The 26,426-nt window shown below is 35.4% G+C and overlaps 3 protein-coding genes across 5 annotated transcripts; all 3 read left to right on the top strand.

Annotated features, from left to right (window-relative positions):
- The first annotated feature begins 209 nt into the window (after window positions 1–209).
- LOC105329839 (iduronate 2-sulfatase) lies at window positions 210–8,467 on the top strand. The gene is made up of 8 exons (XM_034445842.2): window positions 210–456; window positions 956–1,092; window positions 1,547–1,724; window positions 2,847–2,935; window positions 3,058–3,268; window positions 3,410–3,570; window positions 7,491–7,617; window positions 7,733–8,467. Exons 1-8 carry the CDS (start codon window positions 375–377, stop codon window positions 8,419–8,421), a joined length of 1,674 nt encoding a protein of 557 aa, XP_034301733.2. The 5' UTR covers window positions 210–374; the 3' UTR covers window positions 8,422–8,467.
- A 1,969-nt stretch (window positions 8,468–10,436) lies between these two features.
- LOC105324234 (thioredoxin domain-containing protein 9) lies at window positions 10,437–11,915 on the top strand. The gene is made up of 2 exons (XM_034445841.2): window positions 10,437–10,563; window positions 10,947–11,915. The coding sequence occupies exon 2, from the start codon at window positions 10,963–10,965 to the stop codon at window positions 11,626–11,628; it is 666 nt and encodes a 221-aa protein (XP_034301732.1). The 5' UTR covers window positions 10,437–10,563; window positions 10,947–10,962; the 3' UTR covers window positions 11,629–11,915.
- Window positions 11,916–18,156: 6,241 nt separating this feature from the next.
- Window positions 18,157–26,335, top strand: LOC105329888 (argininosuccinate synthase). 3 transcript variants are annotated; one of them, XM_034445835.2, is made up of 15 exons: window positions 18,162–18,441; window positions 19,124–19,261; window positions 19,364–19,432; window positions 19,654–19,778; window positions 21,357–21,477; window positions 21,567–21,641; window positions 21,866–21,936; window positions 22,999–23,120; window positions 23,229–23,313; window positions 23,403–23,467; window positions 23,733–23,806; window positions 23,912–23,969; window positions 24,454–24,610; window positions 25,894–25,959; window positions 26,098–26,335. In XM_034445835.2, exons 2-15 carry the CDS (start codon window positions 19,157–19,159, stop codon window positions 26,144–26,146), a joined length of 1,242 nt encoding a protein of 413 aa, XP_034301726.2. In that variant the 5' UTR covers window positions 18,162–18,441; window positions 19,124–19,156; the 3' UTR covers window positions 26,147–26,335. The 3 variants fall into 3 exon arrangements, with proteins under 3 accessions (XP_065932381.1, XP_034301726.2, XP_065932380.1); XM_066076309.1 differs by lacking the exon at window positions 26,098–26,335 and having other exon boundaries at window positions 18,157–18,441; window positions 25,894–25,963; XM_066076308.1 differs by lacking the exon at window positions 18,162–18,441 and having other exon boundaries at window positions 19,046–19,261.
- The last annotated feature ends 91 nt before the right edge of the window (window positions 26,336–26,426 follow it).

The following is a 26,426-nucleotide window of genomic DNA, read 5'->3' as shown; positions in this document are numbered from 1 at the left end:
AAAAGTGAATTGAAAAGCCCAGCTTGCAGTACTTTCAATACTTTGATTTTATAGTATATGAGATATTGTTTAAATTCGTCTCCTGAACAAAAATATATAATTATATAATTAAAATTTATTTGTAATTACACTAAAAAATATGTTACATAACGTTATACCTACTTGGGTTTATTCGGATTTATTATGCCCGCATGTTTATATTCTAATAATATATACGCATTAATTAAAAACTGAGCTAAACTGAAAGTAGAAGATTTGGACTTGTGTGCAGACGCAAAAACAATACTCGTATGGAGATGGGCGCAGACGCAAAAACAATACTTATGATATAGTATGAGGATGGAAACCTGACCACATTGTACAGAAAATAAAAGATGTGGACACAGTGGTGCGCGGGCGGCCGTCAGACAGTTTTCCTTCTCGTGCAAGTGCTGGTCCTAAAGTTTACATGCTGCGGTATTATTATTCAGAAGTGTTTTTTAAATTTGGTGGTAATATGGTATTTCTTATTAACTATTTGATAAAATCATCGAACTTCCACCATAGAGTTACACCTTAGTTGCATTGTTAGTTAAGGTGGCATGATTTAAACCCGCGTTTCACGAAATTCCTGCCTGCATTAATCAAGAAAGCAGTGTAACGTTAGTGAATTTGCAAATCCATTGCTGTTGGTTACTGTTCTAGTATTCTTTAGTAGTGGAGTACAGGGATAATATCGGTAATCAATTGCCCATCAAATGGAATACACACTATGCATTTCAGACTCCTAATCCAAATATATAATAAAATAGAGTTGTTGTTCTTACATATAAATCATTACAACTGTCAGAATTATTTTTCTAAAGAACTTTCAAGGCTTTCAAGTTTTTAACTTAGATGTAACGTAATTTACATGTTTGTGTCTTTTTTAACAGATTACAATATATGATTTATTTAGTGATATTCGGTATTGCAGGAAGACCAAATATATTATTCATCGTATTGGACGATTTTCGGCCTATTATGAGGAGTTATGGAAACCAGTTGATTATTGCTCCGAACATGGATAACTTGGCTAGGAACTCAGTAGTCTTTAACAGGGCATACACACAGGTAGACTTTACTCTGAAATTTTCTTAAGGAGTAAAAATAGCTACCAATTAATTTATATGTGTTATAATATAAAACTGAATTTGGGCAATTTACACTTTATAAACCATGAATATGACAATAAATTGTGCTTAACCACAGGCGAGTTGATACGTTTTTGATGTTACTTTATTGTGATTTAGACAACTCTCTATAAGATATAAAATGAATTAAATATTTTCAGCCAATCAGAAAGCACTCTAAAAGTCATGAAGGGAATTTAAAGAATATAGTTTTGAGCATTTAATTAGTTTGAATTCTCATATGTCAACTTATAGTTATTGCAATAAATTAAATCAACCCCAAAAAAACTTTTCCATATGGTTTTCATTTATTTAGTATGGCATTTAAAATGCTTTCTACAATTCTTCAACAAGACTGAATTTAATATACATGTACTGATATTTTGTTTGACTAGCAAGCTCTATGTGGACCCAGCAGGACCTCCTTTTTAACAAGTCGTCGGCCAGACACCACAAAACTTTGGGATGTACATTATTACTGGCGAAAGTCGGCTGGCAACTACACAACACTTCCACAGTATTTTAAGGAGCATGGCTATCACACAGAGTCCTTTGGGAAAATATTTCACCCAGGTAATACACGGATTACAAGGGAGTCATGTTGTGATACATTGTGCGACAGTGTGGTAGCTTAGCAGTACTAAGTTCATGTACTCCTGACTATTGCAGAAGAATTATTAGGTTCAATTTCAAATCCAGCTTTATTTTCTTTCTGTATGTGATTAGTTTTTCGTTCCCCCTTTTATCTACATTACTAAATACTGAAAAGTTTATTCTACCCTGATCCTAGTCTAAATTATCTGACGTTTTTGTGCATACTGGCTTTTTTTAATGGTTTTGACATTTTACTTGCCAGGAAAAGTCATGGAAACGAGACATTATGTAGCCTCCATCAGGAAGCAGCATTCTCTGCTCAATTTTTGATTTATATAATATATATGTAGTTCACCAATATTGCTAAAAATAGAATTCTACTTCAAATTTTAATAATCACACTGATAAAGATTGGTAATAGACTCTACATTCTTGCGGAATTTTAAATTGCAAAACAAATCTTGACAGTTCGATAAAATATGTTCTGTTTAAGGGATATATGAACCCATAAAAATAATTTTATATATTAATTATGTAGTAAATTGTGGATTCCATGAATTATAGTGACGGTTGTTATTATTATTTATTAAATTTGAGTTAAAATTTAAACATTTGATTTGACTCACAAATATTTTAAATCAATCTGCGAATGGCACCTCCAGTTGGAAGTGGCCCATTACCATTTTTTGTTCAGGCTTTATTGGATTTGATCACGCCCCGACAGTAATTATCACCTCATAATATTCAAAGAATGATTCCTTATTACTTATATTTATATAATTTTATGCCATTATATGATTAAATGATATTTAAATATATATAAGCAAACCCCGCTGGCGCCTCAATTATACGTCATTTGAAGTTATGGATTTTATAGTACAAAATCAATACGTAGTGTTATCACAGGCAAAGACACTGGAAAATGTAAATATAAAAGATTGGTCCCAACGTCTGAATATAGAATACTGGAGGCTTTGCTGATATAACACTAGCTATGATAAACAGACTTTTTTTTTATTAATAAGAGCAATGCTCATCACAGATAATCAAATAGGATTGAATTCAATAATTGATTTCACTGTGATAAATGATGATCTACAGGAATAGTTTCTGGAAAGACAACAGATTATCCCTACAGCTGGTCAGTGCCCCCCTACTTACCGTCCACTCAGCAGTACAAAATGAAAAAGGTCAGTGTATTGTACGTTGTACTCAGTTAATTATTGGTACTATTACACTTCCAAAAGTTATAAACAAAGACCTTTAATTAGCTGCTGATGGTAGCAAAGTTTCACTAGCTTTGTTATGATAGGTTTGTCCTGGCGCAGGAGGCAAGCTACAAATGAATGTTGTTTGTCCAGTCAATGTGTCCACTCAACCAGAGCACACCCTGCCAGATATCCAGTCTACCCAGCATGCTGTGAAGTTTATTGAAAAACTGTCCAATGAAAGTCAGCCATTTTTTCTGGCATTGGGTTACCACAAACCACATATCCCATTTAAATTTCCTCAGGAGTATCTGAGTAGGTATTACATTAACAATGTTAAGAATCAAAGTACATGTTCTGATGAGCTGACGGGAGTTGATTTTATTGATTATCTGAATTAATCCTTTCTAATTGATACTTAACTCAGGGTAATTCTGTTGGGGTTTTTTTTCTCAGAGCTCTATCCTCTTGATGAAATCAAGCTTGCAAAGTTTCATACCAAACCTCGGGGATTACCATCTGTAGCCTGGAATCCCTGGACAGACCTGAGAGAAAGAGACGACGTCAAGAGTCTCAATGTCAGCTTTCCATTTGGTCCTATTCCAGAGCACTTTCAGGTAACCAAAGATTTTCTATATGGTCCTGTTTCAGAGCACTTTCAGATAACTGACAACTTCCACATGATTATTGAATGGTCATATACCAATTCCACAATTGTTATTGTTATTTACATGTTAAAATTAAGCATCTTCAATATATAAGGGCCTTTTGGCAGACAAGTATGTTACAAATTGTAATATTGAAGTTCTTGATAAGAAAATTATTATTAGTCCCCTACCGGTTTTCACCGGAGGGGACTATAGCTTTCCTCTGCGTCCGTCAGTCCGTCCGTCTGTCCGTCCGTCCGTCCGTCTGTCTGTCCCACTTCAGTTTTCCACACTTTTTAGCTCACCTGAGCTGAAAGCTCAAGTGAGCTATTCTGATCACATTTTGTCCGTCGTCCGTCTGTCCGTCCGTCTGTCCGTCTGTAAACTTTTTACATTTTGAACTTCTTCTCTAAAACCGCTTATCCAATTTCAACCAAATTTGGCACAAATCATCCTTATGGGAGGGCAAATATAAATTGCAGAAATAAAAGTTTGATCTGTATTCAAAGCGGAGAAAACCTTGAAACTGTAGAAAAAGGGGGGTGCATTTTTAAAAATCTTCTTCTCAAGAACTACCGAGGCAAATTCAACATAGTTTAGCATAAATTATCCTTATGGGAAGGAAAATATAAATTGCAAAAATTAAGTGGAAATTTTGTTTCAAATCTGAGTTATTAAGAAAATAATAATAAAGGAAATGCGTGTTTCAATCAGTTTAATAGCTTCGGGTTCGGCATCCGGTAAAATGATTCCATACTTCTAAAACGAGGTTCTTTGTTTAAAGCAGCCATGACATTATACGAAAAAGGGTCGATCTGACTATGATGAATTTGCTTGTTGTGCAACAGTTCGCGTATGAAGGGAAATTTTGAAACATACAAAATATATTGGTGCCGATTTTGTGAAGTAAATTGAGGCTAAACATTTCAATGCGTTGACAGTTTTCACACATGACGTTGGTGTTAGCTTGTTCTGATTTTCGTTTCGTTCTCATTATGCTTTGTAACCTGGAAACTATCGTCTGTATTTCGTGATTTTTACGTATCAAATCAAACAGAGACTTCGGTAAATCAAACAGTTAACTGTTTACCTGCGCAAATTAAGCAAAATCGGATGTAGGGGACGGGTACTGAAATACAATTCATTCTATCGGTAATTCGGCATTATCTTTTGCGTAATGGTACATGTAGATTAATGCAATAGGTTTTGTTGAGATGCTCGGCATTTTTTCGAGTTTATTCAGTTTAAATAGAGTTTGATATCGCTGACGGAAATATGTAGGTATATACATGTATATATATATGATTCATTTCGAAAAAATAAATTGTGTTCTTTATTTGTTATACATGTAGTGCATGTTTCTTGTGTTTAATTGTTTACAATTTCTATTTACTAACCATATTTGAGTGTTAAGCTTCGAATTATAAGCAAGATACAGCGATTTGCTCACAATTCTATGTTTGTACACAGATCTTAATAACTAAAGCTTAAAAAAGTAAAATATTTGTCAATATTTATTAAGAAAATTTTCAAAGTCTGTTCTTCCAGAAACCAACTTTAACAACTTATTGTATTGTAAACTTAACCTTTTTAGCTCACCTGAGGGTGGGGCCACAATGGGGGGTCGAAGTTTAACAAATGAATATATAGAGTAAATCTTTAAAAATCTTCTCCTCAGAAACTAATCAGCCAGGAAAGCTGAAACTTGTGTGAAAGCATCATCAGGTAATGTAGATAAAAATTTGTAAAAATCATGATCCCCGGAGGTAGGGTTGGGCCACAATGAAGGATCGAAGTTTTACATAGGAATATATAGAATAAATCTTTAAAAATCTTCTTCTCAGAAACTAATCGGCCAGGAAAGCTGACACTTGTGTGGAAGGATCCTCAGGTAGTGTAGATTCAAAGTTGTGAAAATCATGACCCCCGGGGTACGGTGAGGCCACAATGGGGGATCGAAGTTTAACATAGGAATATATAGAGTAAATCTTTAAAAATCTTCTTCTCAGAAACTAATCAGCCAGGAAAGCTGAAACTTGTGTGAAAGCATCCTCAGGTAGTGTAGATTCATAGTTGTGAAAATCATGGCCCCCGGGGGTAGGGTGGGGCCACAATGGGGGATCGAAGTTTAAAATAGGAATATATAGAGTAAATCTTTAAAAATCTTCTTCTTAGAAACTAATCAGCCGGGAAAGCTGACACTTTTGTGGATGCATCCTCAGGTAGTGTAAATTCATAGTTGTGAAAATCATGACCCCCGGGGGAAGGGTGGGGCCACAATGGGGGATCGAAGTTAAACATAGGAATATATAGAGTAAATCTTTAAAAATCTTCTTCTCAGAAACCAATCAGCCGGCAATGCTGAAACTTCTTTGGAAGCCTCAGAAACTAATCAGCCAGATGTTTCTTTATAATTGTTAAGACTTTGGCCCCAGGACAATTCTTTGGCCTCCCGAGAAGGTTCATAGTTTGATGTACGTTTATATCTAATATATAAACTATTGTTAAGGATCATTTTGAGAACTGCTATACTCAACATATGATAAGACTATAAAATCATCTTGTTAGAAAAGGGACTAATGATTATAAACATAAGAATATCCAGGGGAAAATGGATTTTATTTATACAGGATCTACATGTATTATTGTACATTGTCCAGATAGTTTGTATTATGACTCCATTAAGCTGATTTTATCATACCTATTGTTCCTCAGGTGAGCGATGTGGCCCATGGGCCTCTTGTTTTCTTTATGCGTTTTTTGCTGAACAGCTTCAAAATGTCAAACTACAGATCAAGTTTACACTTTTGTAGCGTCTGGTTGACATATTTTCGAGAAAATTAATTTTTTATATTCCAATTTTTTAATGTTCGGGTTCGATATTCTGCATAACAGTGCATTGTTTTCACAATTTCCACAAACTCAACCGGTAGGGGACGTGTATTGGTTATGCAATACTCTCAGAATGCTTGTTGAAGTTTTGTATAGATTTAAAATGATTATTATATTTTTAATATAACTTATGAATGATGATGAAATTTTCAGAGTAAAAATTTCTCATTAATATGCCTTGTAATTTTTAACATTTTTTTAACCGGGTTTTCCAACGCAAAAATCCAGTTATTAAAATGGTGAAACTGGCAGGCGGGCAGCTGCCAAAAGGGTACCCTCATTGTACGGATAACTTCTCCTACAGTTTTCAAGATAAGAAGTTGTTCTTTTGCAGATCAATTGTACATATATCAGAGGTGTGCAATTGCTAGGATTTTGATTTCCAATAATTTATGAAAAAAATACCAGCTTTTGAACTTAGTCATTTTTTGGCAAAATATTGCATATAGGGTACCCTCATTGTACGGATAACTCCTCCTACAATTCTCAAGATAGGAAGTTGTTCTTTTGCAGAACAATTGTACATATATCAGAGGTGTGCATATTGCTAGGATTTGGATTTCCAATAATTTATCAAAAAAATACCAGCTTTTGAACTTAGTCATATTTTAGCAAAATATTGCATATATCATTGTACGGATAATTCCTCCTACAATTCTCAAGATAGGAAGTTGTTCTTTTGCAGAACAATTGTACATATATCAGAGGTGTGCATATTGCTAGGATTTTGATTTCTGATAATTTATGAAAAAAATACCAGCTTTTGAACTTAGTAATTTTTTGGCAAAATATTGCATATAGGGTACGTACTCCATTTCACTGGATACGGGTTGACATGGATTATGGATACAGTTCACATAAAAGAAAACCCGGTTTGCTGTCTCATTGACAGCAAACATTTCACTTGTTTGAGTTTTTAACTTTTATGTACTAATTGGTCTCATTATTAAAAATACTGAGATGCGCTCTGCTAAAAGAGTTCAAAATTTGTGTTTCAGAAACTGATGATTCAGAGTTACTATGCCTCTGTTAGCTATGTAGATAATCTTCTGGGGGAAGTGTTTGCTGCATTAGAAAAGAAAGGCTTGTCTGGAAACACCATCACTTTATTAACGGGAGATCATGGTATAAGTGAATAAGTATAACAGCATGTGTATAACGTCAAACTCAATCCTCATTGTGAATTCTCTGCTTTTATTCTACATAAATGCATTTGTGTCAATTAAAATTCTTTATGCAGGTTGGGCCCTTGGTGAAAATCAGGAATGGTCCAAATTCAGTAACTTTGAAGTGACTACTAGGGTGCCTTTGTTAGTGTCTGTTCCAGGAGTGACTGGGAAACCTCTCTCTGGTACTCGGAAATATTCTTCCTCAGATAAAGACTGGCCGGATAGAAGTATGGTCAAATACAATCAGTACAAGATCTCGGATGGTCTTGTTGAACTTGTGGACATTTTCCCATCTCTTGTGGAACTTGCGGGACTTCCAATTCTAAAGACCTGTCCACAGACGTCTTTTAATATTACAATCTGTACAGAGGGCTGTAGTTTTGTGCCTTTGATAAAAAATGCTACATCACCTCATACTGTGATTAAGAACTGGAAGTCTGCAGTGTTTAGTCAATACCCTCGTCCAAGTCTACAGCCGGAGGCAGACAGTGACCAGCCGCGAGCAGTGGACAGTAGAGTCATGGGGTACTCCATCAGAACTGACAGTCACAGATACACAGAGTGGATTCAGTTTTACCCAAATAATTTCACCGTCAACTGGAATAATGTGTATGCCAGAGAACTGTATTCTCAAGTCACAGATTCAGAAGACCATCACAATTTGGCTTCAGACCCTCGGTATCTGGACATTGTACATAAACTCGCTGTAAAACTCCGGCAAGGCTGGAGAGCAGCCTTGCCATTACTCAATCAGACTTGATTAGGATATACATTATAATAAATCTTTACGATGCAAATTTTAAAAATATTCTTTTTGCTGGGAGGGCCTCCTATTCCAAAATGCACCAGAGTACAGATAGTTGTAATTTATATACATTTTATGCTGCTGAACATTAATTAGACCAAGATTGCTTGTAATTGAAAATTTGACTCTATACTTACAAATTTTTTGCTTGTAATAACTAGGGCATTGCAGGTCTGTGGGCTACATTCCTGAAGTGATAAATCTGTCCATCAGTTAGTTAGCCCATCTATCAGTCTGGCATTACCTGTCCAGAGCATATTTTTTATCTTCTTTGCAAAATTTTGTTTTTAATTTACTCACAGAGTGCTGTGCTGTGACCTTGAATCAAGTTTTTAGATAAAAGGTCAAGGTCATACCAGACCTGTATTCTCCAACAAGGACAAGAGAAAAAGATTCCATATCATTTTAAAGTTTTCCAGTCATTTATCTTTGTTCATTTGGGCCTAACTGGCTCATACATCACATACAAAGTGCTTGTTGGTAAATTGGTAAAGGGCCAAAGATTGATTAAGTCTCTAAAATCCAGTTTAGGAATATAACAATTTGATGAATGACATGTTTTACATGTTGTTGTCAAAAATGAATGTGCGTAAAACATACATGTATTAAGCCAATAAATTTAGATTAAATGCACTTTTTAGATTTTTAACCGGGTTTTCCAGCGGAAAAATCCAGTTATTAAAATGGTGAAAATGGCAGGTGGGTGGGCGGCTGCCAAAAGGGTACCCTTATTGTACGGATAACTCCTCCTACAGTTTTCAAGAAAGGAAGTTGTTCTTTTGCAGATCAATTGTACATATATCAGAGGTGTGCATATTGCTAGGATTTTGATTACTAGTAATTTATCAAAAAAAAATACCAGTGTTTGAACTTAGTCATTTTTTGGCACTATATTGCATATAGGGTACCCTCATTGTATGGATAACTCCTCCTACAGTTTTCAAGATAGGAAGTTGTTCTTTTGCAGATTAATTGTACATATATCAGAGGTGTGCTAGTGCTATGATTTTGATTTCTGATTATTTATGAAAAAAATACCAGCTTTTGAACTTAGTCCTTTTTTTGGCAAAATATTGCATGTAGGGTACTCCATTTCACTGGATCGGGTTGACATGGATTATGGATTCAGTTCACATAAAAGTACCGGTAAATCAGGTTTGCTGTCACATTGACAGCTTTTCACTTGTTATATATGTATCAGGGAAGTTTATCGTTAATCTTGAAGGGTTTATTTTTTTTAATATGACTTAATTTGGGCGTGTCGATTCACACAAATGACAACCCAAATGGAAATTACAACAATATAATCATTATTACTAATCATATTACTAGATTTATAATAAAATTGCTGGATTAAAAAAGGTCATTTTATGGGGTTGCTAGCCGTTATTCAGACAAGTTAAAGATGAATTTTGCGCCCAACAAAACTTCTAAGTGTTCACCCAGTATAATGTAATTTACTAAATCACATAAAGATCATTTTTACGCTCTCAATAGGCCCTATACATGTATATAGTCCGAAATATCTGACGTTTTCCTGGCTTTTCTTTAACGATTTTGATATTTTACTTTTAAAAAAACAGGAAAAGATCAGATACATGTATTTCGTTGACGTTTTCCTGGCTCTTTTAACAGTTAAACCTTGTTAACGATTTTGATATTTTACTTTCCTGGAAAGTAAAATATCAAAATCGTTTAACACTAATAAAAGGCCAAGAGAAAACGTAAAATATTTCGGACTATTTTTTTCAAAGCATTTTTTTTTTTATTTCTACGCAAACGTTTTCTAGATATTTCTCGGCCATGTATTCTACATATAAAAGAGGTCACTGCCCTGACAACAGTGTCAACAGTGTAGACACATGTTCTTGTTTGGACGCATTTCAACGTGCTTTTGTTTATTGTAGCCACGAGATATGTGTGTATGTTAAGTGAGTTTTGATTAGTCAATTTTCCCGGAAGTGTGTGTGATTGCCCAATGACGTATTAGTTTTTATTCCGACATTTGACAAGAAATATAACGGAACGAATTCTTGCGTCTCAGTTGGTCGCATATTAATATTTTACGTATACTCTGTAAAAAAAAAACAGGAAAAGGTATGTAATGTGTATTCACTCTATTGATTCATTTAAATCTGTTTTGGCGAATTCTTTAATTGTCTATTGTTATAACCAGAAATTCCTCTGTCATTTGTCAAACAATATTTCACTGATATGAATGTACGCTGCTGTACATGCTGTAGATAGGCTTATTCCAAATGTTCAAAACATTGATTGCTATATAGGCTACAGTACAGTACAGTATTGCTAATATTTAAAATTTGTCTTAATTTTCATTGAGAACAGCAGATCAGACATAAATAACATATAATTATAATATGTTATTTATGTATCTGACAACAGATTATGCCTTCTACAGTTTTACATAAGTTTGTATGACAACACTCGACAAATTACTAAAATATTATTTTCAATCTTAGGATTTGAAAAAATAAAATGGCACAAAATGCCTTGGAACAGCATCTTCTTGAAGCAACAAGGGTTGTGGAACAGCAACTGGATGCAGAGATTGAAAAGTTAGACCGTATGGAAGATGATGATTACGAAAAACTTCGCCAAAGGAGGCTAGATGCCATGAAGAATGCCCAGAAACAGAAGCAAGAACTGATGGCCAAGGGTCATGGTAAATATTATGAAATTGCATCAGAAAAGGATTTCTTTGAGGAGAGCAAAAGAAGCAAGAAACTTGTGTGTCATTTTTACAGGGATAGTACATTCAGGTGTAAAATTATTGACAAACACTTAGAAATTCTGGCACCCAAGAACGTGGAGACCAAGTTCGTGAAGATCAATGCAGAGAAATGTCCGTTTTTAGTAGAGAGACTCCGAATTGTTGTCTTACCTACACTATGTATTGCCATTGATGGCAAGACAACAGACTATATAGTGGGCTTTGATGAGCTAGGCGGGGTGGATGATTTCCCCACGGAGATGATGGAATGGAGATTGGGGCGTGCAGGGGCAATCAACTACCAGGGAGACCTGGTGAACCCACCAGAGTTTGGGGAGAAAAAGAAGGGGGGAATCCTAGGGTTCAGTAAAACATCCAAAACCATCAAAGGTAGAGATGACGAAGACAGCAGTGATGAAGATGACTGGTGAATTCAAACAAGAACATTGTGTTCCACTCATGCTTTCATGTTAAACTTTTGATTTGCTACCAGCTCAGATAGTATGTATGTGTTCATGGATACGTACTTTATGATATTGAGAGTATTGACATTTTTTTATTTATTGTATAAAGGCAAGTGTGTACCGTATTAAATATTAAATGTTGACAAATATGTTCAGTTATCTGATGAACAAAAATTGCTTTACAAAAATTGTTTTAAATGATGAAAGCTTTATAAATTGTATATCTGTAAATCAATTAAATTATTAAAACCAAATCATCAAACTTTTTACAGTTTTATTTGGTTTACACTGATACACTGTGTAACACATGTGCCACCATTGTAAGCCAATGTTTTAGTTTCAACCATACTTCTTCACAAGAAGTCAAGCCTTTTATACCAGTACATGTATTTACTTTAAACCAACTCTATATAGACCGTTATGTTTATACAGCAGGTATTTACTGTAAACCAAATTTTACGTACGGATATATGCAAGAATATTTTGCTATGTTATGGTGATAACTTTGTAGTCTCAATTATTTCTTGATGCAAATCAGTCTTTCAATATATTTTAAAGTTTGAAATGACACACAATTGCTGAGTCACAAAAACCAGTCACTGTGAACCAGGGCTGCATTTTACAAAAGAACTTGCGACAAAGTCGTAAATATATACAGTCTTGTAAAATGATCTTTAGAGAACAAAATTGACATAAAACCATTTGTTTACAAATATTTAAATTCCCATTATTATCTTTCCAAGCAATAAGAATAAATCATTGATTAGTTGGTGATTAATAAGCATTCATTAATTTGGTCTTAAGTCGTAAGTTCTTTTGTAAAACTCAGCCCAGTTTATCACTGGCAACTTGTAAAATTAAGGAGGCTGATTTTGGTTATTTTTGCATAAAAACTACAATAGCAAAACTTTTTATTTTTAAACCATGTAATATACAGCTTGTGAAGTTTCAAGAAAATTTACCTTGTGGTTCTTTTTAGGGGAGATCTAATAATACAGGTACATTTTCTATAGAAATATATAGGAAGTTGTCATTTTCTGCAGAAAAATACTGCAATAGCGATTTTGCTTAAATTGTAACGTGATAAGTCATACCAGTTTATGTCTTATATGTAAAACGTACTCAAAATATCAAAAATGCACCAAATTTTGCTAATTTTACTTGTCCTATTTTCACCAAACTTGGAGTATATATTTGGAGTATTACAAATGTAGATTGGTTCAATAGATTCTCCCAGCATCGGCATCCAGACCTGGTCAAAGTTTTTGGAGCAGGTCCTGTATCTAAGTTATTACTATTACTTGTCCTATCTTCACCAAACTTGCATGGTGCATCTGGACCTACTTGATTTAAACTTAAAAAGACTTGGATGCTGAATATGCATGGGACCATGAATTTCAGATGCTGGAGGAGGTTAAGGTTGTTGGAGTGGTTTAAAAGTTTTTGGAGCAGGTGTCCTTTGATAGCCACAGCTGAGTTATTCCATTTCCTATCTTCACCAAACTTTCATGGCTGTTGCAGCTTATGATACTGAAGCACTTGTCCGACTTGAACACTGAATCTGAGCCATAGGTCTTTGATGCTTGATGAGGTTAAGGTTTTTTAGCAGATTAAAGTTTTTTGGAGCCGGTGCCCTTTGATAGATGAATCATAGTTATTGTTGGTTTAACCTTTACCAAATATGGATAGATGATGCATCTTGTGACACTTTAAAGTTATAATTACATTGTATTTTTTCTAGATAGTGCAAAACACACGCAATGAAAACTAAATTCAGCCACCTAAGTTTTGAATTTTTGGTAAAATCTGCTTTAAAATTTTAGACATTATTCCTTTAGAAATAAACTATTCAATAAAAAAAATTCCTAAATACATGTAATTAAGATATAAATTTTATATCCTCAATTTTAAAAAATCCTAAATACATGTATTTAAGACATAAATTTTCCCTATATTTTCCTATATTTTTAGCTCACCTGAGCTGAAAGCTCAAGTGAGCTATTCTGATCACATTTTGTCTGTCGTCCGTCTGTCTGTCTGTTCCCGTCTGTCTGTCTGTCTGTAAACTTTTCACATTTTCAATGTCTTCTCAAGAACTACTGGGCCAATTTCAACCAAACTTGGCACAAATCATCCTTAGGCAAAGGGGATTCAAAGTTGTGAAAATTAAGGGCCACACCCGTTTTCAAGGGGATATAATTAGAAATTAATGAAAAATTTCGAGAAATTTTCAAAAATCTTCTTCTCAAGAACCAGAAAGCCAGGAAAGCTGAAACTTGTGTGGAAGCATCCTCAGGTAGTGTAGATTCAAAGTTGTGAAATTCATGACCCCCGGGGGTAGGGTGGGGCCACAGTGGGGGAACGAAGTTTTACATAGGAATATATAGAGTAAATCTTGAAAAATCTTCTTCTCAGAAACTAAACAGCCAGGAAAGCTGAAACTTGTGTGGAAGCATCCTCAGTTAGTGTAGATTCAAAGTTGTGAAATTCATGACCCCCGGGGGTAGGGTGGGGCCACAATGGGGGGTCGAAGTTTTACATAGGAATATATAGAGTAAATCTTTAAAAATCTTCTTCTCAGAATCTAAACAGCTAGGAAAGCTGAAACTTGTGTGGAAGCATCCTCAGGTAGTGTAGATTCAAAGTTGTGAAAATCATGACCCTTGGGGGTAGGGTGGGGCCACAATGGGGGGTCGAAGTTTACCATAGGAATATATAGAGTAAATCTTTTAAAATCTTCTTCTCAGAAACTAATCAGCTAGCAAAGCTGAAATTTGTGTGGAAGCATCCTCAGGTAGTGTAGATTCATAGTTATGAAAATCATGATCCCTTGGGGTAGGGTGAGGCCACATTGGGGGGGGGGGGGTGTTAAAATTTTACATATGAATATATAGAGTAAATCTTTAAAAATCTTCTTCTCAGAAATTAATCAGCCAGGAAAGCTGAAACTTGTGTGGAAGCATCCTCAGGTAGTGTAGATTCAAAGTTGTGAAAATCATGATCCCCGGGGGTAGGGTGGGGCACAGTGGGGGTGGGGGGGTCGAAGTTTTACATAGGAATATATAGAGTAAATCTTTAAAAATCTTCTTCTCAGAAACTAATCAGCCAGGAAAGCTGAAACTTGTGGGAAGTATCCTCAGGTAGTGTAGATTCAAAGTTGTGAAAATCATGACCCTTGGGGGTAGGGTGAGGCCACATAGGGGGGGGGGTGTTAAAGTTTTACATAGGAATATATAGAGTAAATCTTTAAAAATCTTCTTCTCAGAAACTAATCAGCAAGATGATTCTTTATAATTGTTAAGACTTTGGCTCCAGGACAATTCTTCGGCCTCACAAGAAGGTTCAGAGTTTGATGTAGCTAAATATTCCATATATAAACAATTGTAAAGGATCTTTTTGAGAACTGCAATACTCAACATGTGATATGACTATAAAATTGAAGCATGCAGCTATTTTTTCATTAGAATCTTTTTGTATTACTGTTTTGAGTTATTGCCCTTGATTTATTGATTCTTGATTATTTTAATTAATGCATCCAGTGTTAACCAATTATTGTGATGATTATTTTTATACAATAATAAATATTCAATGTATATAAGTTGTTCTGCATAAGTAGTTTTGGGTTAGGCCGGATTAGTTTGTTTATTTTTGATTTCCAATATTTAGATACTATGAATTATTTTAGGCCGGCACATATATAGGGACAGTGTATATTGCATTGCGTCGAGCAACTGTTTGGGATTAAACTTGAACAGGTACGGAGAGATTGAGGGTGTGGACACCCCTGCTCTATCTAATCTTCGTGTTTTTAAACTATGATACAGAGTGTGCAGTCCTTCCTGCCCTGTATCGCATTAATACTAGTGTGCGGTCATACCTGCTTGTCTTGGTGGTGGTTGCGGCGGAGCACTAGTGTATGGTCATCCCTTCTGGTGTTCTGGCCTTTCTAGCGCAAGTGTGCGGTCATCCCTGCTTGCGTTATCTCTGCTTGCGTTAACGTGAGTTGCGTAGGTGTGCGGTCATCCCTGCCTGCTTAACTTTGAGTCCCTATATATGTGCAGGAGCGGTGATTAAAGTCTGCTCTTGTAAATATTGGCAGCAATCAGGGCTATCCGAGTTCCAAGGGGGAAAAATGGATTTTATTTATACAGGATCTATATCTATTATTGTGCATTGTCCAGATTGTTTGTATTATGACTCCATTAAGCTGACTTTATCATACCTATTGTTCCTCAGGTGAGCGATGTGGCCCATGGGCCTCTTGTTTTACAAAACTCTTCGTTTTAAGGACATTAAATAGTTTTAAAACTGCAATGACCATTCATCCCTCCGGGGGGGGGGGGGGGGGGGGTCCTTGACACCTTTGGGAAAAGTTGTGCATACAAGTCCTAACTTCTACATTCCTTGCATATCTGGAATTCTAGCATGCGTTCGATTTGATGCTGATAGAAAAAGGTTTAGATTTTAAGGAAAATTCAGCTATCTTTTTTCATGAAGCGAAAGTTCCTGACTTATTCAAACTGGGGACCTGCTGGTCAGTATACTGAAGCTATACCCATTGCGAACTACAGAAAAAGACACCCAAGTTGGCGTTGGGTTGAAATTACCATAAAACTACTAGTATATTGTATATTAACTAAGTCAGTTTTTTTTAACTTGGGATTCACCATCAAGCAAAGTGCATAAGGCACAAAAAAGCATGATAGAGACACAAACATTCACATTAAGTATGGCCAGTAAATTGTTTGCAACTAAATGCTTTCTTTGTGGTTAAAAAAATTCATGTAAAAGAGGGATCGCTTAGTTAGGACCCAATCTTCATACTTAACTACAGCCCTTCGGTTAGTCATTATATATGTTAGGAACTGTGTATAGATTTAAAAATTCGAAGTTAATATAGTTTGTTTTTTTATTATGAGGTAATGGTATTAGACTTAGAGAAAAAAACACGTTATTTGGAGGTGGATCTGAAAGGTGTATAATTAACCACTCAACTTCCTTAAATTATTCATAGCTACAAAGTACGTAAGTCGTGTAATCGATCTGTACGCGTCGTATGTGGATAAGGAAAATTAAGAAATGTCTTCCGTAATTGGAAAATATATAAAACCTTGTTTTCTCTGGGGTTCACACTGAATATCCGGGCACTGCAAAGTAAATCCATAACTTGCTTCAGCGACCGGTTATTATTATTGAATTTGGATTTCCATGTCCGACGTCCAACTGTTTGGTGCCATTAATACAGCTGTCGCTGTTCGTAGCATAACAGAAACAGCCAGACTGAAATCTACACGCCCCGTTTATCGATTGGTCGAAATCTACAGCGGCTAAAACTGATGAGAAAGTGACAGGACTGAAATCTACACGCCCCGTTTATCGATTGGTCAAAACCTACAGCGACCTAAGAAATATCACGGACTGCACGAAATTATCATGATGATGTCAGACTCGAAGTCTCACAGGAGACGATTTGGCTGTTTCTTTTAGCTAACGTACTTCTGTACATTAACAGTAATTTGGTGAATTTTACTTACTTATCGTAATCAATTTGTTAATTATCAGCTTATGGTTGTTCTGTACGCCTGCTAAGATCACAGGCTCCTGACGTTAAAAATACGTGTATTTCTTTTAAAAATAAAATCATCCCCTGCATGTATACTATAAGTACATGGAATAATTCTGTTATTAAAAAAATATTCATAACGTCAGGCGCCTGTGTCTAAGTTATCACAGAAATAATAAAAAATTCAAGAAAGGTTATGTTACTGTGTTAAAACTTGGTAACAAACTTTTTCTTGACAAAGATTTTGCTTAACCCACCCCTATCCTCGATCAAACGTTTAATTGTAGTCTATCAGAGACTGAACAGAGTATAAAATAAGAAATACGAGTATAAGCATTATTTGTATACATGTACACGAATAAACGAAGATTACTTTTTTTAAATAATCAACATACTACATAGTATGTCTTGAAAGATGTTAGCAAAGCTTTACTCCAATGCGTGATGCGGTCTGCTGTATTCATGCACGGACACATTGCTTTGAGATTATCGTACATCTTGGTTAAGTCTGGTATTTAGTCAGTACACCAGTGATTTATGCGAGAGTCTGTGCCACAGCACGTCGGCATGCATACTTAAAAGTTATATATAACTTGCCGCCTGTTGAAAGTCTATATACATGTACATATCTAGTTTTACCTAACAAGAAGTTACATAAATTAAACAAACGTGTGTGTTGTACAACATTGTAAAAACAAGCAACAACGGAAAATGGAAGTCAGTAAGAGCATCTTTTACAACACCACTGTTGAAGTTATTTGACCTTAGAATCTTTCGATCTATTTAATGGGCCACTTTTGAATGAAGATACATGTATTTTACTTTACTGCCAGACCTGAATCAGACATACAGAGATATGTTGATCTCTTTTATTGATGAAGTGCTCTTTTTACAAGACCACATAAAATTGCAGAACTTCGGAATCACGTAACCTGACAGATCTTCGACGTCATCGAGAAATTGAATTAGTTATCAAGCGTAGACCAAACAAGAGGGCTGCTGGAGAAATTATATCTGGTATTTGTTCTTGCTGCTGATTAGGTTTTTAATTCGTTGAACATACAAATCTGGTCCACAATTTGCTCTTTGAGTTCCGTAATTCCAATATGATATCGATTCTGTAAATTACGACGGGCTGTTAATCGCGACGTCGGCTGCTCGGATCACAACTCCTCGTTACTGATTTGTGAAGCACTTCAATACCTGGCATCGGAAAGGTAAGACTCTCTCTCTCTCTCTCTCTCTCTCTCTCTCTCTCTCTCTCTCTCTCTCTCTCTCTCTCTCTCTCTCTCTCTCTCTCTCTCTCTCACAGCTTAATTTGCTTATAATGTGAAAATTTGTTTGGGTTATTTGCACTATCGCAAATCTCGATTCCTCATCGCAATTTTTTCTGAAATCGATTATGGATTAAGATTTTGCCTCGCGAGGGACTATTTAGAGAATGTTCAGAAAAACCATTTCACACAATCTGTCTCTGACTGTCGCCCGCTGCCCTTGGCACGCTCGTTTATTTGACGGAGCTAACAGATATACAACGTATGTACATGTATTACTACATTGCCACAGCTGGCACATGGTCACAGTGACTGTGTCTGTATGATACTTAAAAGATTTTGCAGTTTCTGAACAATAAACTAATACCGTGGCTTTGCCTGTCTATCGTAAGAGTTATTCAAGTCGGCTGTGTCAAATTGATTTTAGCAGCAACTTATTACATATCGTAACTTGGACATGTAGATTATTTATGTTTATGATTATTTATGTTCTAGACTAGAAGTTCTGTTTATCACAAGTGTTATTTGGATGTGATGCGTCTAGAGACAAGGTTCTGAGAGATTGTTCGAATTCATCAAGAAACAGAGAGGATCAAATTTAAATGCACCTTTTGTTTTTGTACAGTAAGCGTAAATAGATAAACTGAACTAGAGCACCATGTCCGAATCCAAAAGGGTTGTGCTTGCGTACAGTGGAGGCTTGGATACGTCCTGCATTCTCGTCTGGCTCATAGAACAGGGATATGACGTCATCGCATTCTGCGTAAGCAGTTTATTTTCATACTAGAGGCTGAAGGCTGAATTGATACTAATGAAACATGAAAATGTATCAAGTCTAGAATGTTTATGATGAATTTTCACACAGGCTAACATTGGACAGGATGATGATTTCGATGCTGCAAAAGAAAAGGCATTAAATCTCGGCGCCAAGAAGGTAAATGTTGAATGATAGGTGAATAGATTTTTGAATTAATTACAAAAAAAATGGTTTTATATCAAGAAATATTGATTTAAAGTGCTTGAACTTAAGACAAAATAGCTGTTGCTGAAATTGTCTACCTTGAGTAGAAATACCAGTACTTAACAGTACTTAACAGTACATACAGTACTTAACAGTACTTATTTTATACGTTTTACTGTTATACGTGTGTTCAGATGATAATTCCTGATGTGAAATCTGAATTCGTGGAGGAATTCATCTGGCCTGCCATACAGGCTAACGCAGCCTACGAGGATAGGTATCTTCTGGGCACCGCCTTGGCAAGACCGTGCATTGCGAGGTAAAAAGATTAAAATGTCCATTTTGAATACTACAGTCTGTCGCAAGTTTACTGTTTCCACTTTTAGCGTAATATTCTAATATTCATAGATACCGGTACCTTTATGCCTAAACTACGAGGGTCAATCAAAAAATACGAAGACTTTTGTCATAGCTATGTTATTTAACGTCATATCATTACTAAATTTGGTAGACATAATTTAGCAACAGTTTCAAACAATTTCCAAGGAAAAAAGTTAATAGATTCCTTTATTTCTAAGAATTATTTAGAATCTAATCCTGCAAAAATGAGGTCCTGGCGCACGGTCAAAATTTGTGCAATGTCAACAATAATCCATTGATATAATGTTGAAAGTAATATCTCTATAAATTGGGCTTAAAAACAAATGATATTGAAACCTCAAATTAAGTTTTGTCTTGGTATTCTAAGTTCCAAACAATGACAGGATAGATTGTTTTGTCGAACAGATATTATTAACTAAAGACAGATAGTCCTCTTTAAAATTGACTAAAAACATCGACGTCGCCGGACGTCACGGCGCAACGAGAGGTACAAACAAAATGGATTTACCCAGGAAAAAGCCGACACAAGCTGTGAAAATGCTCAATGGTGCAAAAAATAAGTCAACAATTATTTGCAAGTTTGTGTTTAACTGTAATAAATTTTGTTGGGGTGGTGATAATTATATTTTGCATATAAAACAGCCCGAAAGAGAGTAGAATATCTGTAGATATTTGGTAAAAAAAATAAGTAACGTCAACCGACTTCTAGGGTTATCCTTGCTGTAAACTAAGAGATACACGGTTAGAAAATGAAAACTTCGAAGAACTAACTTATGATTCTCGAACAGATGTGTGCAAGTAAGATGTTAAGTGGTTCAGTGCCATTTTAAATTGTAAGGAAAAAGGCACAAGAGACTAAGCGTGATAAAAAGATGGGGTATATCTATAAACTGTGCGTGTTTAATCTTGACGTCGTGTTTTGAACAGTACCGTGCGCCGTGGTGACAAAACATGTTGTTTTTAAAAAGGGGTAACAAAAATACCGTTTCATCAAATGGACTAAAACTTCGCATATCAATAACATAAGTGTTGGTGCACAGATTAATCTGTTATGTATGACTCTAATTAAAAATATATGATAGACAGCCACATTGTCTTCGTATTTTTTGATTGACCCTCGTACGTTAATTAACTAGAATGAACAAAAGTCCATAAATTTTGTTTTGAGGTGCCCCTCCTATCACTTTAGGGTTATACTCGGCAAAAAATAAAAAAAAGTCTGCGGGAATCTATCTCTTATAGGCTGTATAAAGTAGGTAACATATACATGTACGCTGTATTGAGGAGGATGGGTGGTCAAAAAACCAACCATAAGATCTGCCTCAAAAATTTTAAACCTGATATTTTGGGCCGTAAACTACATTTGTATTTAATCATTAAAGAATTCCCAGATATCTATACCTTTACACAAAACTCTTCATATACAGGAGGTTAATACAGTCTAAAAATGGTCACAACCTTCCATTCCTCCTTAAAAGGACATTTCCAAAATGTTTTAGTATACATGAATTTTCAGGGCCATGATCAAGGTTGCGGTGGGGGAGAAGGCGCAGTTTGTAGCTCACGGTGCCACGGGCAAGGGCAATGACCAGATCCGGTTTGAATTGGGGGCTTATGCTTTGCACCCAACTATCAAGGTAGTCTTTCAGTTAATTCCAGTAAATTGTTGGATTTACATTACAGGTATTTCTAAAAACTTTTATCAAGTTAACATTAATTTTATCAGGTCATTTCACCATGGAGGCTGCCCGAGTTTTACAAACGTTTCCAAGGTCGCACTGATTTATTCAAATATGCACAGGTAGGTTTGTTTTAGTCGCTGAACAACCCCCCCCCCCCTTAAAAATAATTAAAATTGTGTGCATGGTATTTTGCCCCAACCTACAAAATTTTCATTCACAACAACAAAATTTTTTCATGAATATGCATGTATGCACGAATGAACGTCATTTAAACCAAAAGAGTGAATGCCTAACAAATTAATTAATGTAATGACTGTTTGATTCATAAGTCAGGGTTTTGTAGGAGCATGGGATTGATTTGCCTGTGACCCCCAAAGCTCCATGGAGTATGGACGCCAACTTGATGCACATAAGGTATTCACAAGACTCGTTTATAACTACAATAAAATTTATGCTTGATACACTTTTAGGCAAACAATTTCAACTATTTTTTGACCTCGAACTAACAAATCTTAAATAAAGTCTTTAGCTGTGACTTCCTATCAAGCAATTTCCTTTTCCCCTATTTTAGTTCTTTATTTTTACAAATGTTATTTTTAATATTACATCTTTCACTTAAAATTCTGCAAACCTTCACCAAGTTGCGTGGTTTTATTCTTTGCAGAAAAAAAGCTTATATACTGGCCAAGAGAATGAGATAAATGTTTTTTAATTGTATTTCTATCATTGATTTATGAATACAAAACAAATATACTGTATATGGTCTGTATATTTGATAAATTTTAGCGCATTACATTTTGGTTTATTGGCAAATCAGTAACATATCTGCAACAGAAATGAAGCACCACTATGTCTGCAGTTATCTAAACATCTAGCAAAATTTATACATTTTAATTTTCTTTTATAAAAAAACAAATAATATTAAAGTGCAAGTAAGTATTTCCTATTGAGGCACATCACCACTATATGAGGCCAGTACGCGATCGTATGTCAACTCTTAATATTTCTAAGTGCTCCCAATAAAGAACACAGGGGAAATGAAGTTGTTTAGACAGCTCTATATCTGGATGGCCCATTTGTATCGTAAGGAAGGTTAAGGGCTTGGAGCCAGTGGTATGAACGGTGTAGTAAACTAGTAAAGTCGTCGATAGAGTTGATAAACACATGTGTCCTGTACAACACAGGAATATGAATAAATGTCTGTCTGAACGTAGGCTCACTTTTCTGTCACATCAATGTGATAATCCTGTATGTCTAGGGGGCAAACCATTGATGCTCAAATGTTTCTAAATCTTAAAAACACAAAATTGTGACATTTAAGTTAGGCCTAGCTACCCCCCCCCCCTCCCCCCATCTTGGACTTCATTGGGTTACCGTGTAATTCAGTTTTTGTTACATATTGGTAAACGTGTCTGTAGTTTGCACGTTTCAGCATTTGCAGTACTTTGGGTTTGTACCCGACTTTTCTTCATTTAGTTACGAGTCGGGGGTACTGGAGGACCCGGCGACACACGCCCCTCCCGGGATCTACCAGATGACTGTGGACCCAGAACAAGCTCCCGAGCAAGCTGAGAAAATTGTCATTTCATTCAAAAGTGGTACTATACAGAGAGAGAGAGAGAGAGAGAGAGAGAGAGGGAGAGAGAGAGAGAGAGAGAGAGAGAGAGAGAGAGAGAGAGATATAAATTTTGACGTTTTATTTTCAGGTTTGCCTGTTAGTGTTAAGAATCTGGGGGACAACACCACAAAGACTGACCCCCTGGGAATTTTCTCTTACATGAATGAACTAGGGTGAGTCGTCCAGCAAGATATAAATCAATGCATCGAGAAAGTCGAAGAACTATTACCACATGTATATCTGTATATTCTTTTTTTTAAAGAGGAAAGCATGCCATAGGGCGAATTGATATTGTAGAAAACCGATTTATTGGAATGAAATCGAGAGGTAAGCTATATCAATATACGTGTATTCATAAATCGGCATATAACTGTATATAAACATGTTTATATATGTACAATACCATGACTAGAACCAAAGTCGCATGATATACTAGTACATTGCATTCCTTAAGAAATCTTCCGTTATCTTTAGTATGACTGTATTTACTGTATTATGACTGTAACATATGTATGCTTGAGTCCTAGTAATGTACAGCAGCCAGCAAGACTATATATATAATACTCATGCTCCACCACCTATAATATTGTAGGTTTATACGAGACCCCCGGGGGAACCATCCTTTTGGCGGCCCATGTCGACATCGAACTCTTCACACTCGACAAGGTCAGTTCAATGAATGATCAGTTTTACAGGAAATAAAAAAAAATGTACTAAATTGATTTGCCTGAATTTTTGTTTGCTATTATATGGACCTATTGTATACTTCAGGAAGTACGGAAGATAAAACGAAATTTGGATATCACCTTTTCAGAACAAGTTTACAAAGGTATTGATCATGAATTTGAAAGGTAGTGACATCTAATTTCATTTAATCTTCTTATGAGAGATCCGACATCTCTAATAAGGAGATATTCTTCACAGACACAATTCAAAATTACTGTATACAGGGTTATTTTCGCCCCGTGTATTTTTCGCCCTTCTTCACTTGCATACAATTTCGCCCCGTCTTGAATTCGACCAGAAACAGAGAGATAATTGGACATTGGAATAATTCACCCGCTGACAGCTAGGGTGAAAGGGCAAAAATAAAACAGGGGCGAATGTTTCCCTGTATACAGTATACCATTTTGCTTTAAATTCGGCTACAGCGCCTTCTATATGCCAGTGTATATATATATACATGTATATAAAATTTCTTATATCAATTCCTGACCTAAGTGACCCATATATTTTGCTAAGATCTTCCAGAGTGTTATGTGTAAATACATACATGTACCATTTTATTTATGTCTATATAAAATATTCAACAGGGTTTTGGTTTAGTCCTGAGTGCGAGTTTACACGCTCCTGTATCCAGAAGAGCCAGGACCACGTGACTGGTAGCGTCACTGTCAAGCTATATAAAGGAGGAGTGTACATCTTGGGGCGAGAGTCGCCGCTGGCGTTGTACAATGCAGAGCTCGTCAGGTCAGACAATGGAATATATGGGCGCGCTTCTGTACACCGTGTACGCTGTTGTGAATTATAAAGTGCAATGATGAAGCGCTTTTGGTATACCCCATGTGTACATTTTTCTACACCGAGTCAGGGTGTTGTTAGGTGCAGCACTGAAACCAATGTGGCGGGTGAATTTTATGGTTACTTAACTTAACCATTGATACAAGTAATAAAACGAAATAGAAGTCGCACAAATTGTATTTCGAATGAAAGCAGTTACATATAAAACATTTTAATTTTATTGCATTTAAATCGGGGAAATATGAAAGCCCAATGAGCTTATTTTCGTAAGTAATAATTATTTTTTTCGCAATTAAACGCGTAGCTTTTGCGATATAACTCGTTTTTTTGCGAATAAACACGAAAAATTTTGCGAATTAGCACGTAATTTTTGCTATATAACGCGTAAATTTTGCAAAGAAACGAAAAAAATTCGTTAATAAACGCGAAACTTTTGCATTTTGTTTACGATACGGTGACAATAAGCGCATTTCCAACAATATCAGTTTAAATATTCTTTGATCTTTTTTTAAAATTGGCTATGAATAATCACAAATTATACGGTCACTGGTTTAATTCTTTAACATTATATTTCTTATATGTTATAACAATACATAATATTATTTTAATTCGCTTCAAATCTAAAAATCAAAGTAAAACGGGAATTGTGTTTTTTCACTCATTGTTCTAATTCATGGTTCTTGTATGAAACAACACTTAAGTTTCGCATTAATTCGCAAAAGTCACGCGTTATATTGCAAAACTTTCGCATTTAGTCGCGAAAATTACGGGTTTATTCGCGAAAGTTTTGCGTTAAGTCGCCAAGGTTACGGTTTAAATCGGTAAAGTTTCCCATTTATTTGCCAAAGTTTCGCGTTTGTTCGCGATGAATTTTTACCTAAGAAAATGGGCTTTCGTAGCGAAAAGACCTGAATAGTTGCTGAATATCAGATTCTCCGCTAAAACTGCATCCTTGTCCAACATATTTATAATTAAATGCATTTGATACACACAATATAATATGTTTACAGCAGTGTACACTGGTTTATACATTACATATAGTCCAATACATTGCATCAACGGCTATTCAAATATTAAATCGCACAACTGTTGAAACTTTCATGAATTTAATATTATGAGGCGATCAAATACGGTCGGAGATGATAAAATCTATCATAAATTTTGACCGTATTTGATCACCTCATAATACTCAAAGAATGATTCCTTATTCCTTAATTGGTTTTCGTTGATAGCATGGATGTACAAGGTGACTATGAGCCAACAGATGCAGGAGGATTCATTAAGATAAACGCACTCAGGTAAATACATGTATAGGAATCAAATCCCCAAAACAGGGGAAGCATTGGGCTTTATTTTCAAAAGACTAAAAGGTAACATTATTGGAAACGATGTGTGTCTTGACTCAAGGAATATAGAGCATATTTTTGTATTTACAGGCTTCAGGAATATTGTCGACTTCGACAGAATTCGGCCTCAGGGAAGTAGCAAGTGAAAATTGCCTAAGAATAATTTGTTGTGAAAATGTGATTTTATTCATTCTTGTGTATATGCGCGCGCGTGTGTGTGGTTATCATACCAGTAATTTGTTTATATATATACATGTACAATAACTAATACTTCTATCAAATTCAAATTTTGTGTCAATTATGATCAAATAAAGGTTTTTTCCCTGAACTTTGAAATTTTACTACATAACATTAGTTATGACTTTACAAAAACAATATTTGATTATGTAAGTGATTTAATCCCTGCTGAAGTCTAAATT

The sequence above is a fragment of the Magallana gigas genome, chromosome 2, assembly GCF_963853765.1.
Source record: "Magallana gigas chromosome 2, xbMagGiga1.1, whole genome shotgun sequence".
NCBI classification, from domain to species: domain Eukaryota; kingdom Metazoa; phylum Mollusca; class Bivalvia; order Ostreida; family Ostreidae; genus Magallana; species Magallana gigas.
The sequence above is the reverse complement of the archived record's forward strand: the minus strand, read 5'-3'. Positions and strand labels throughout refer to the sequence as shown.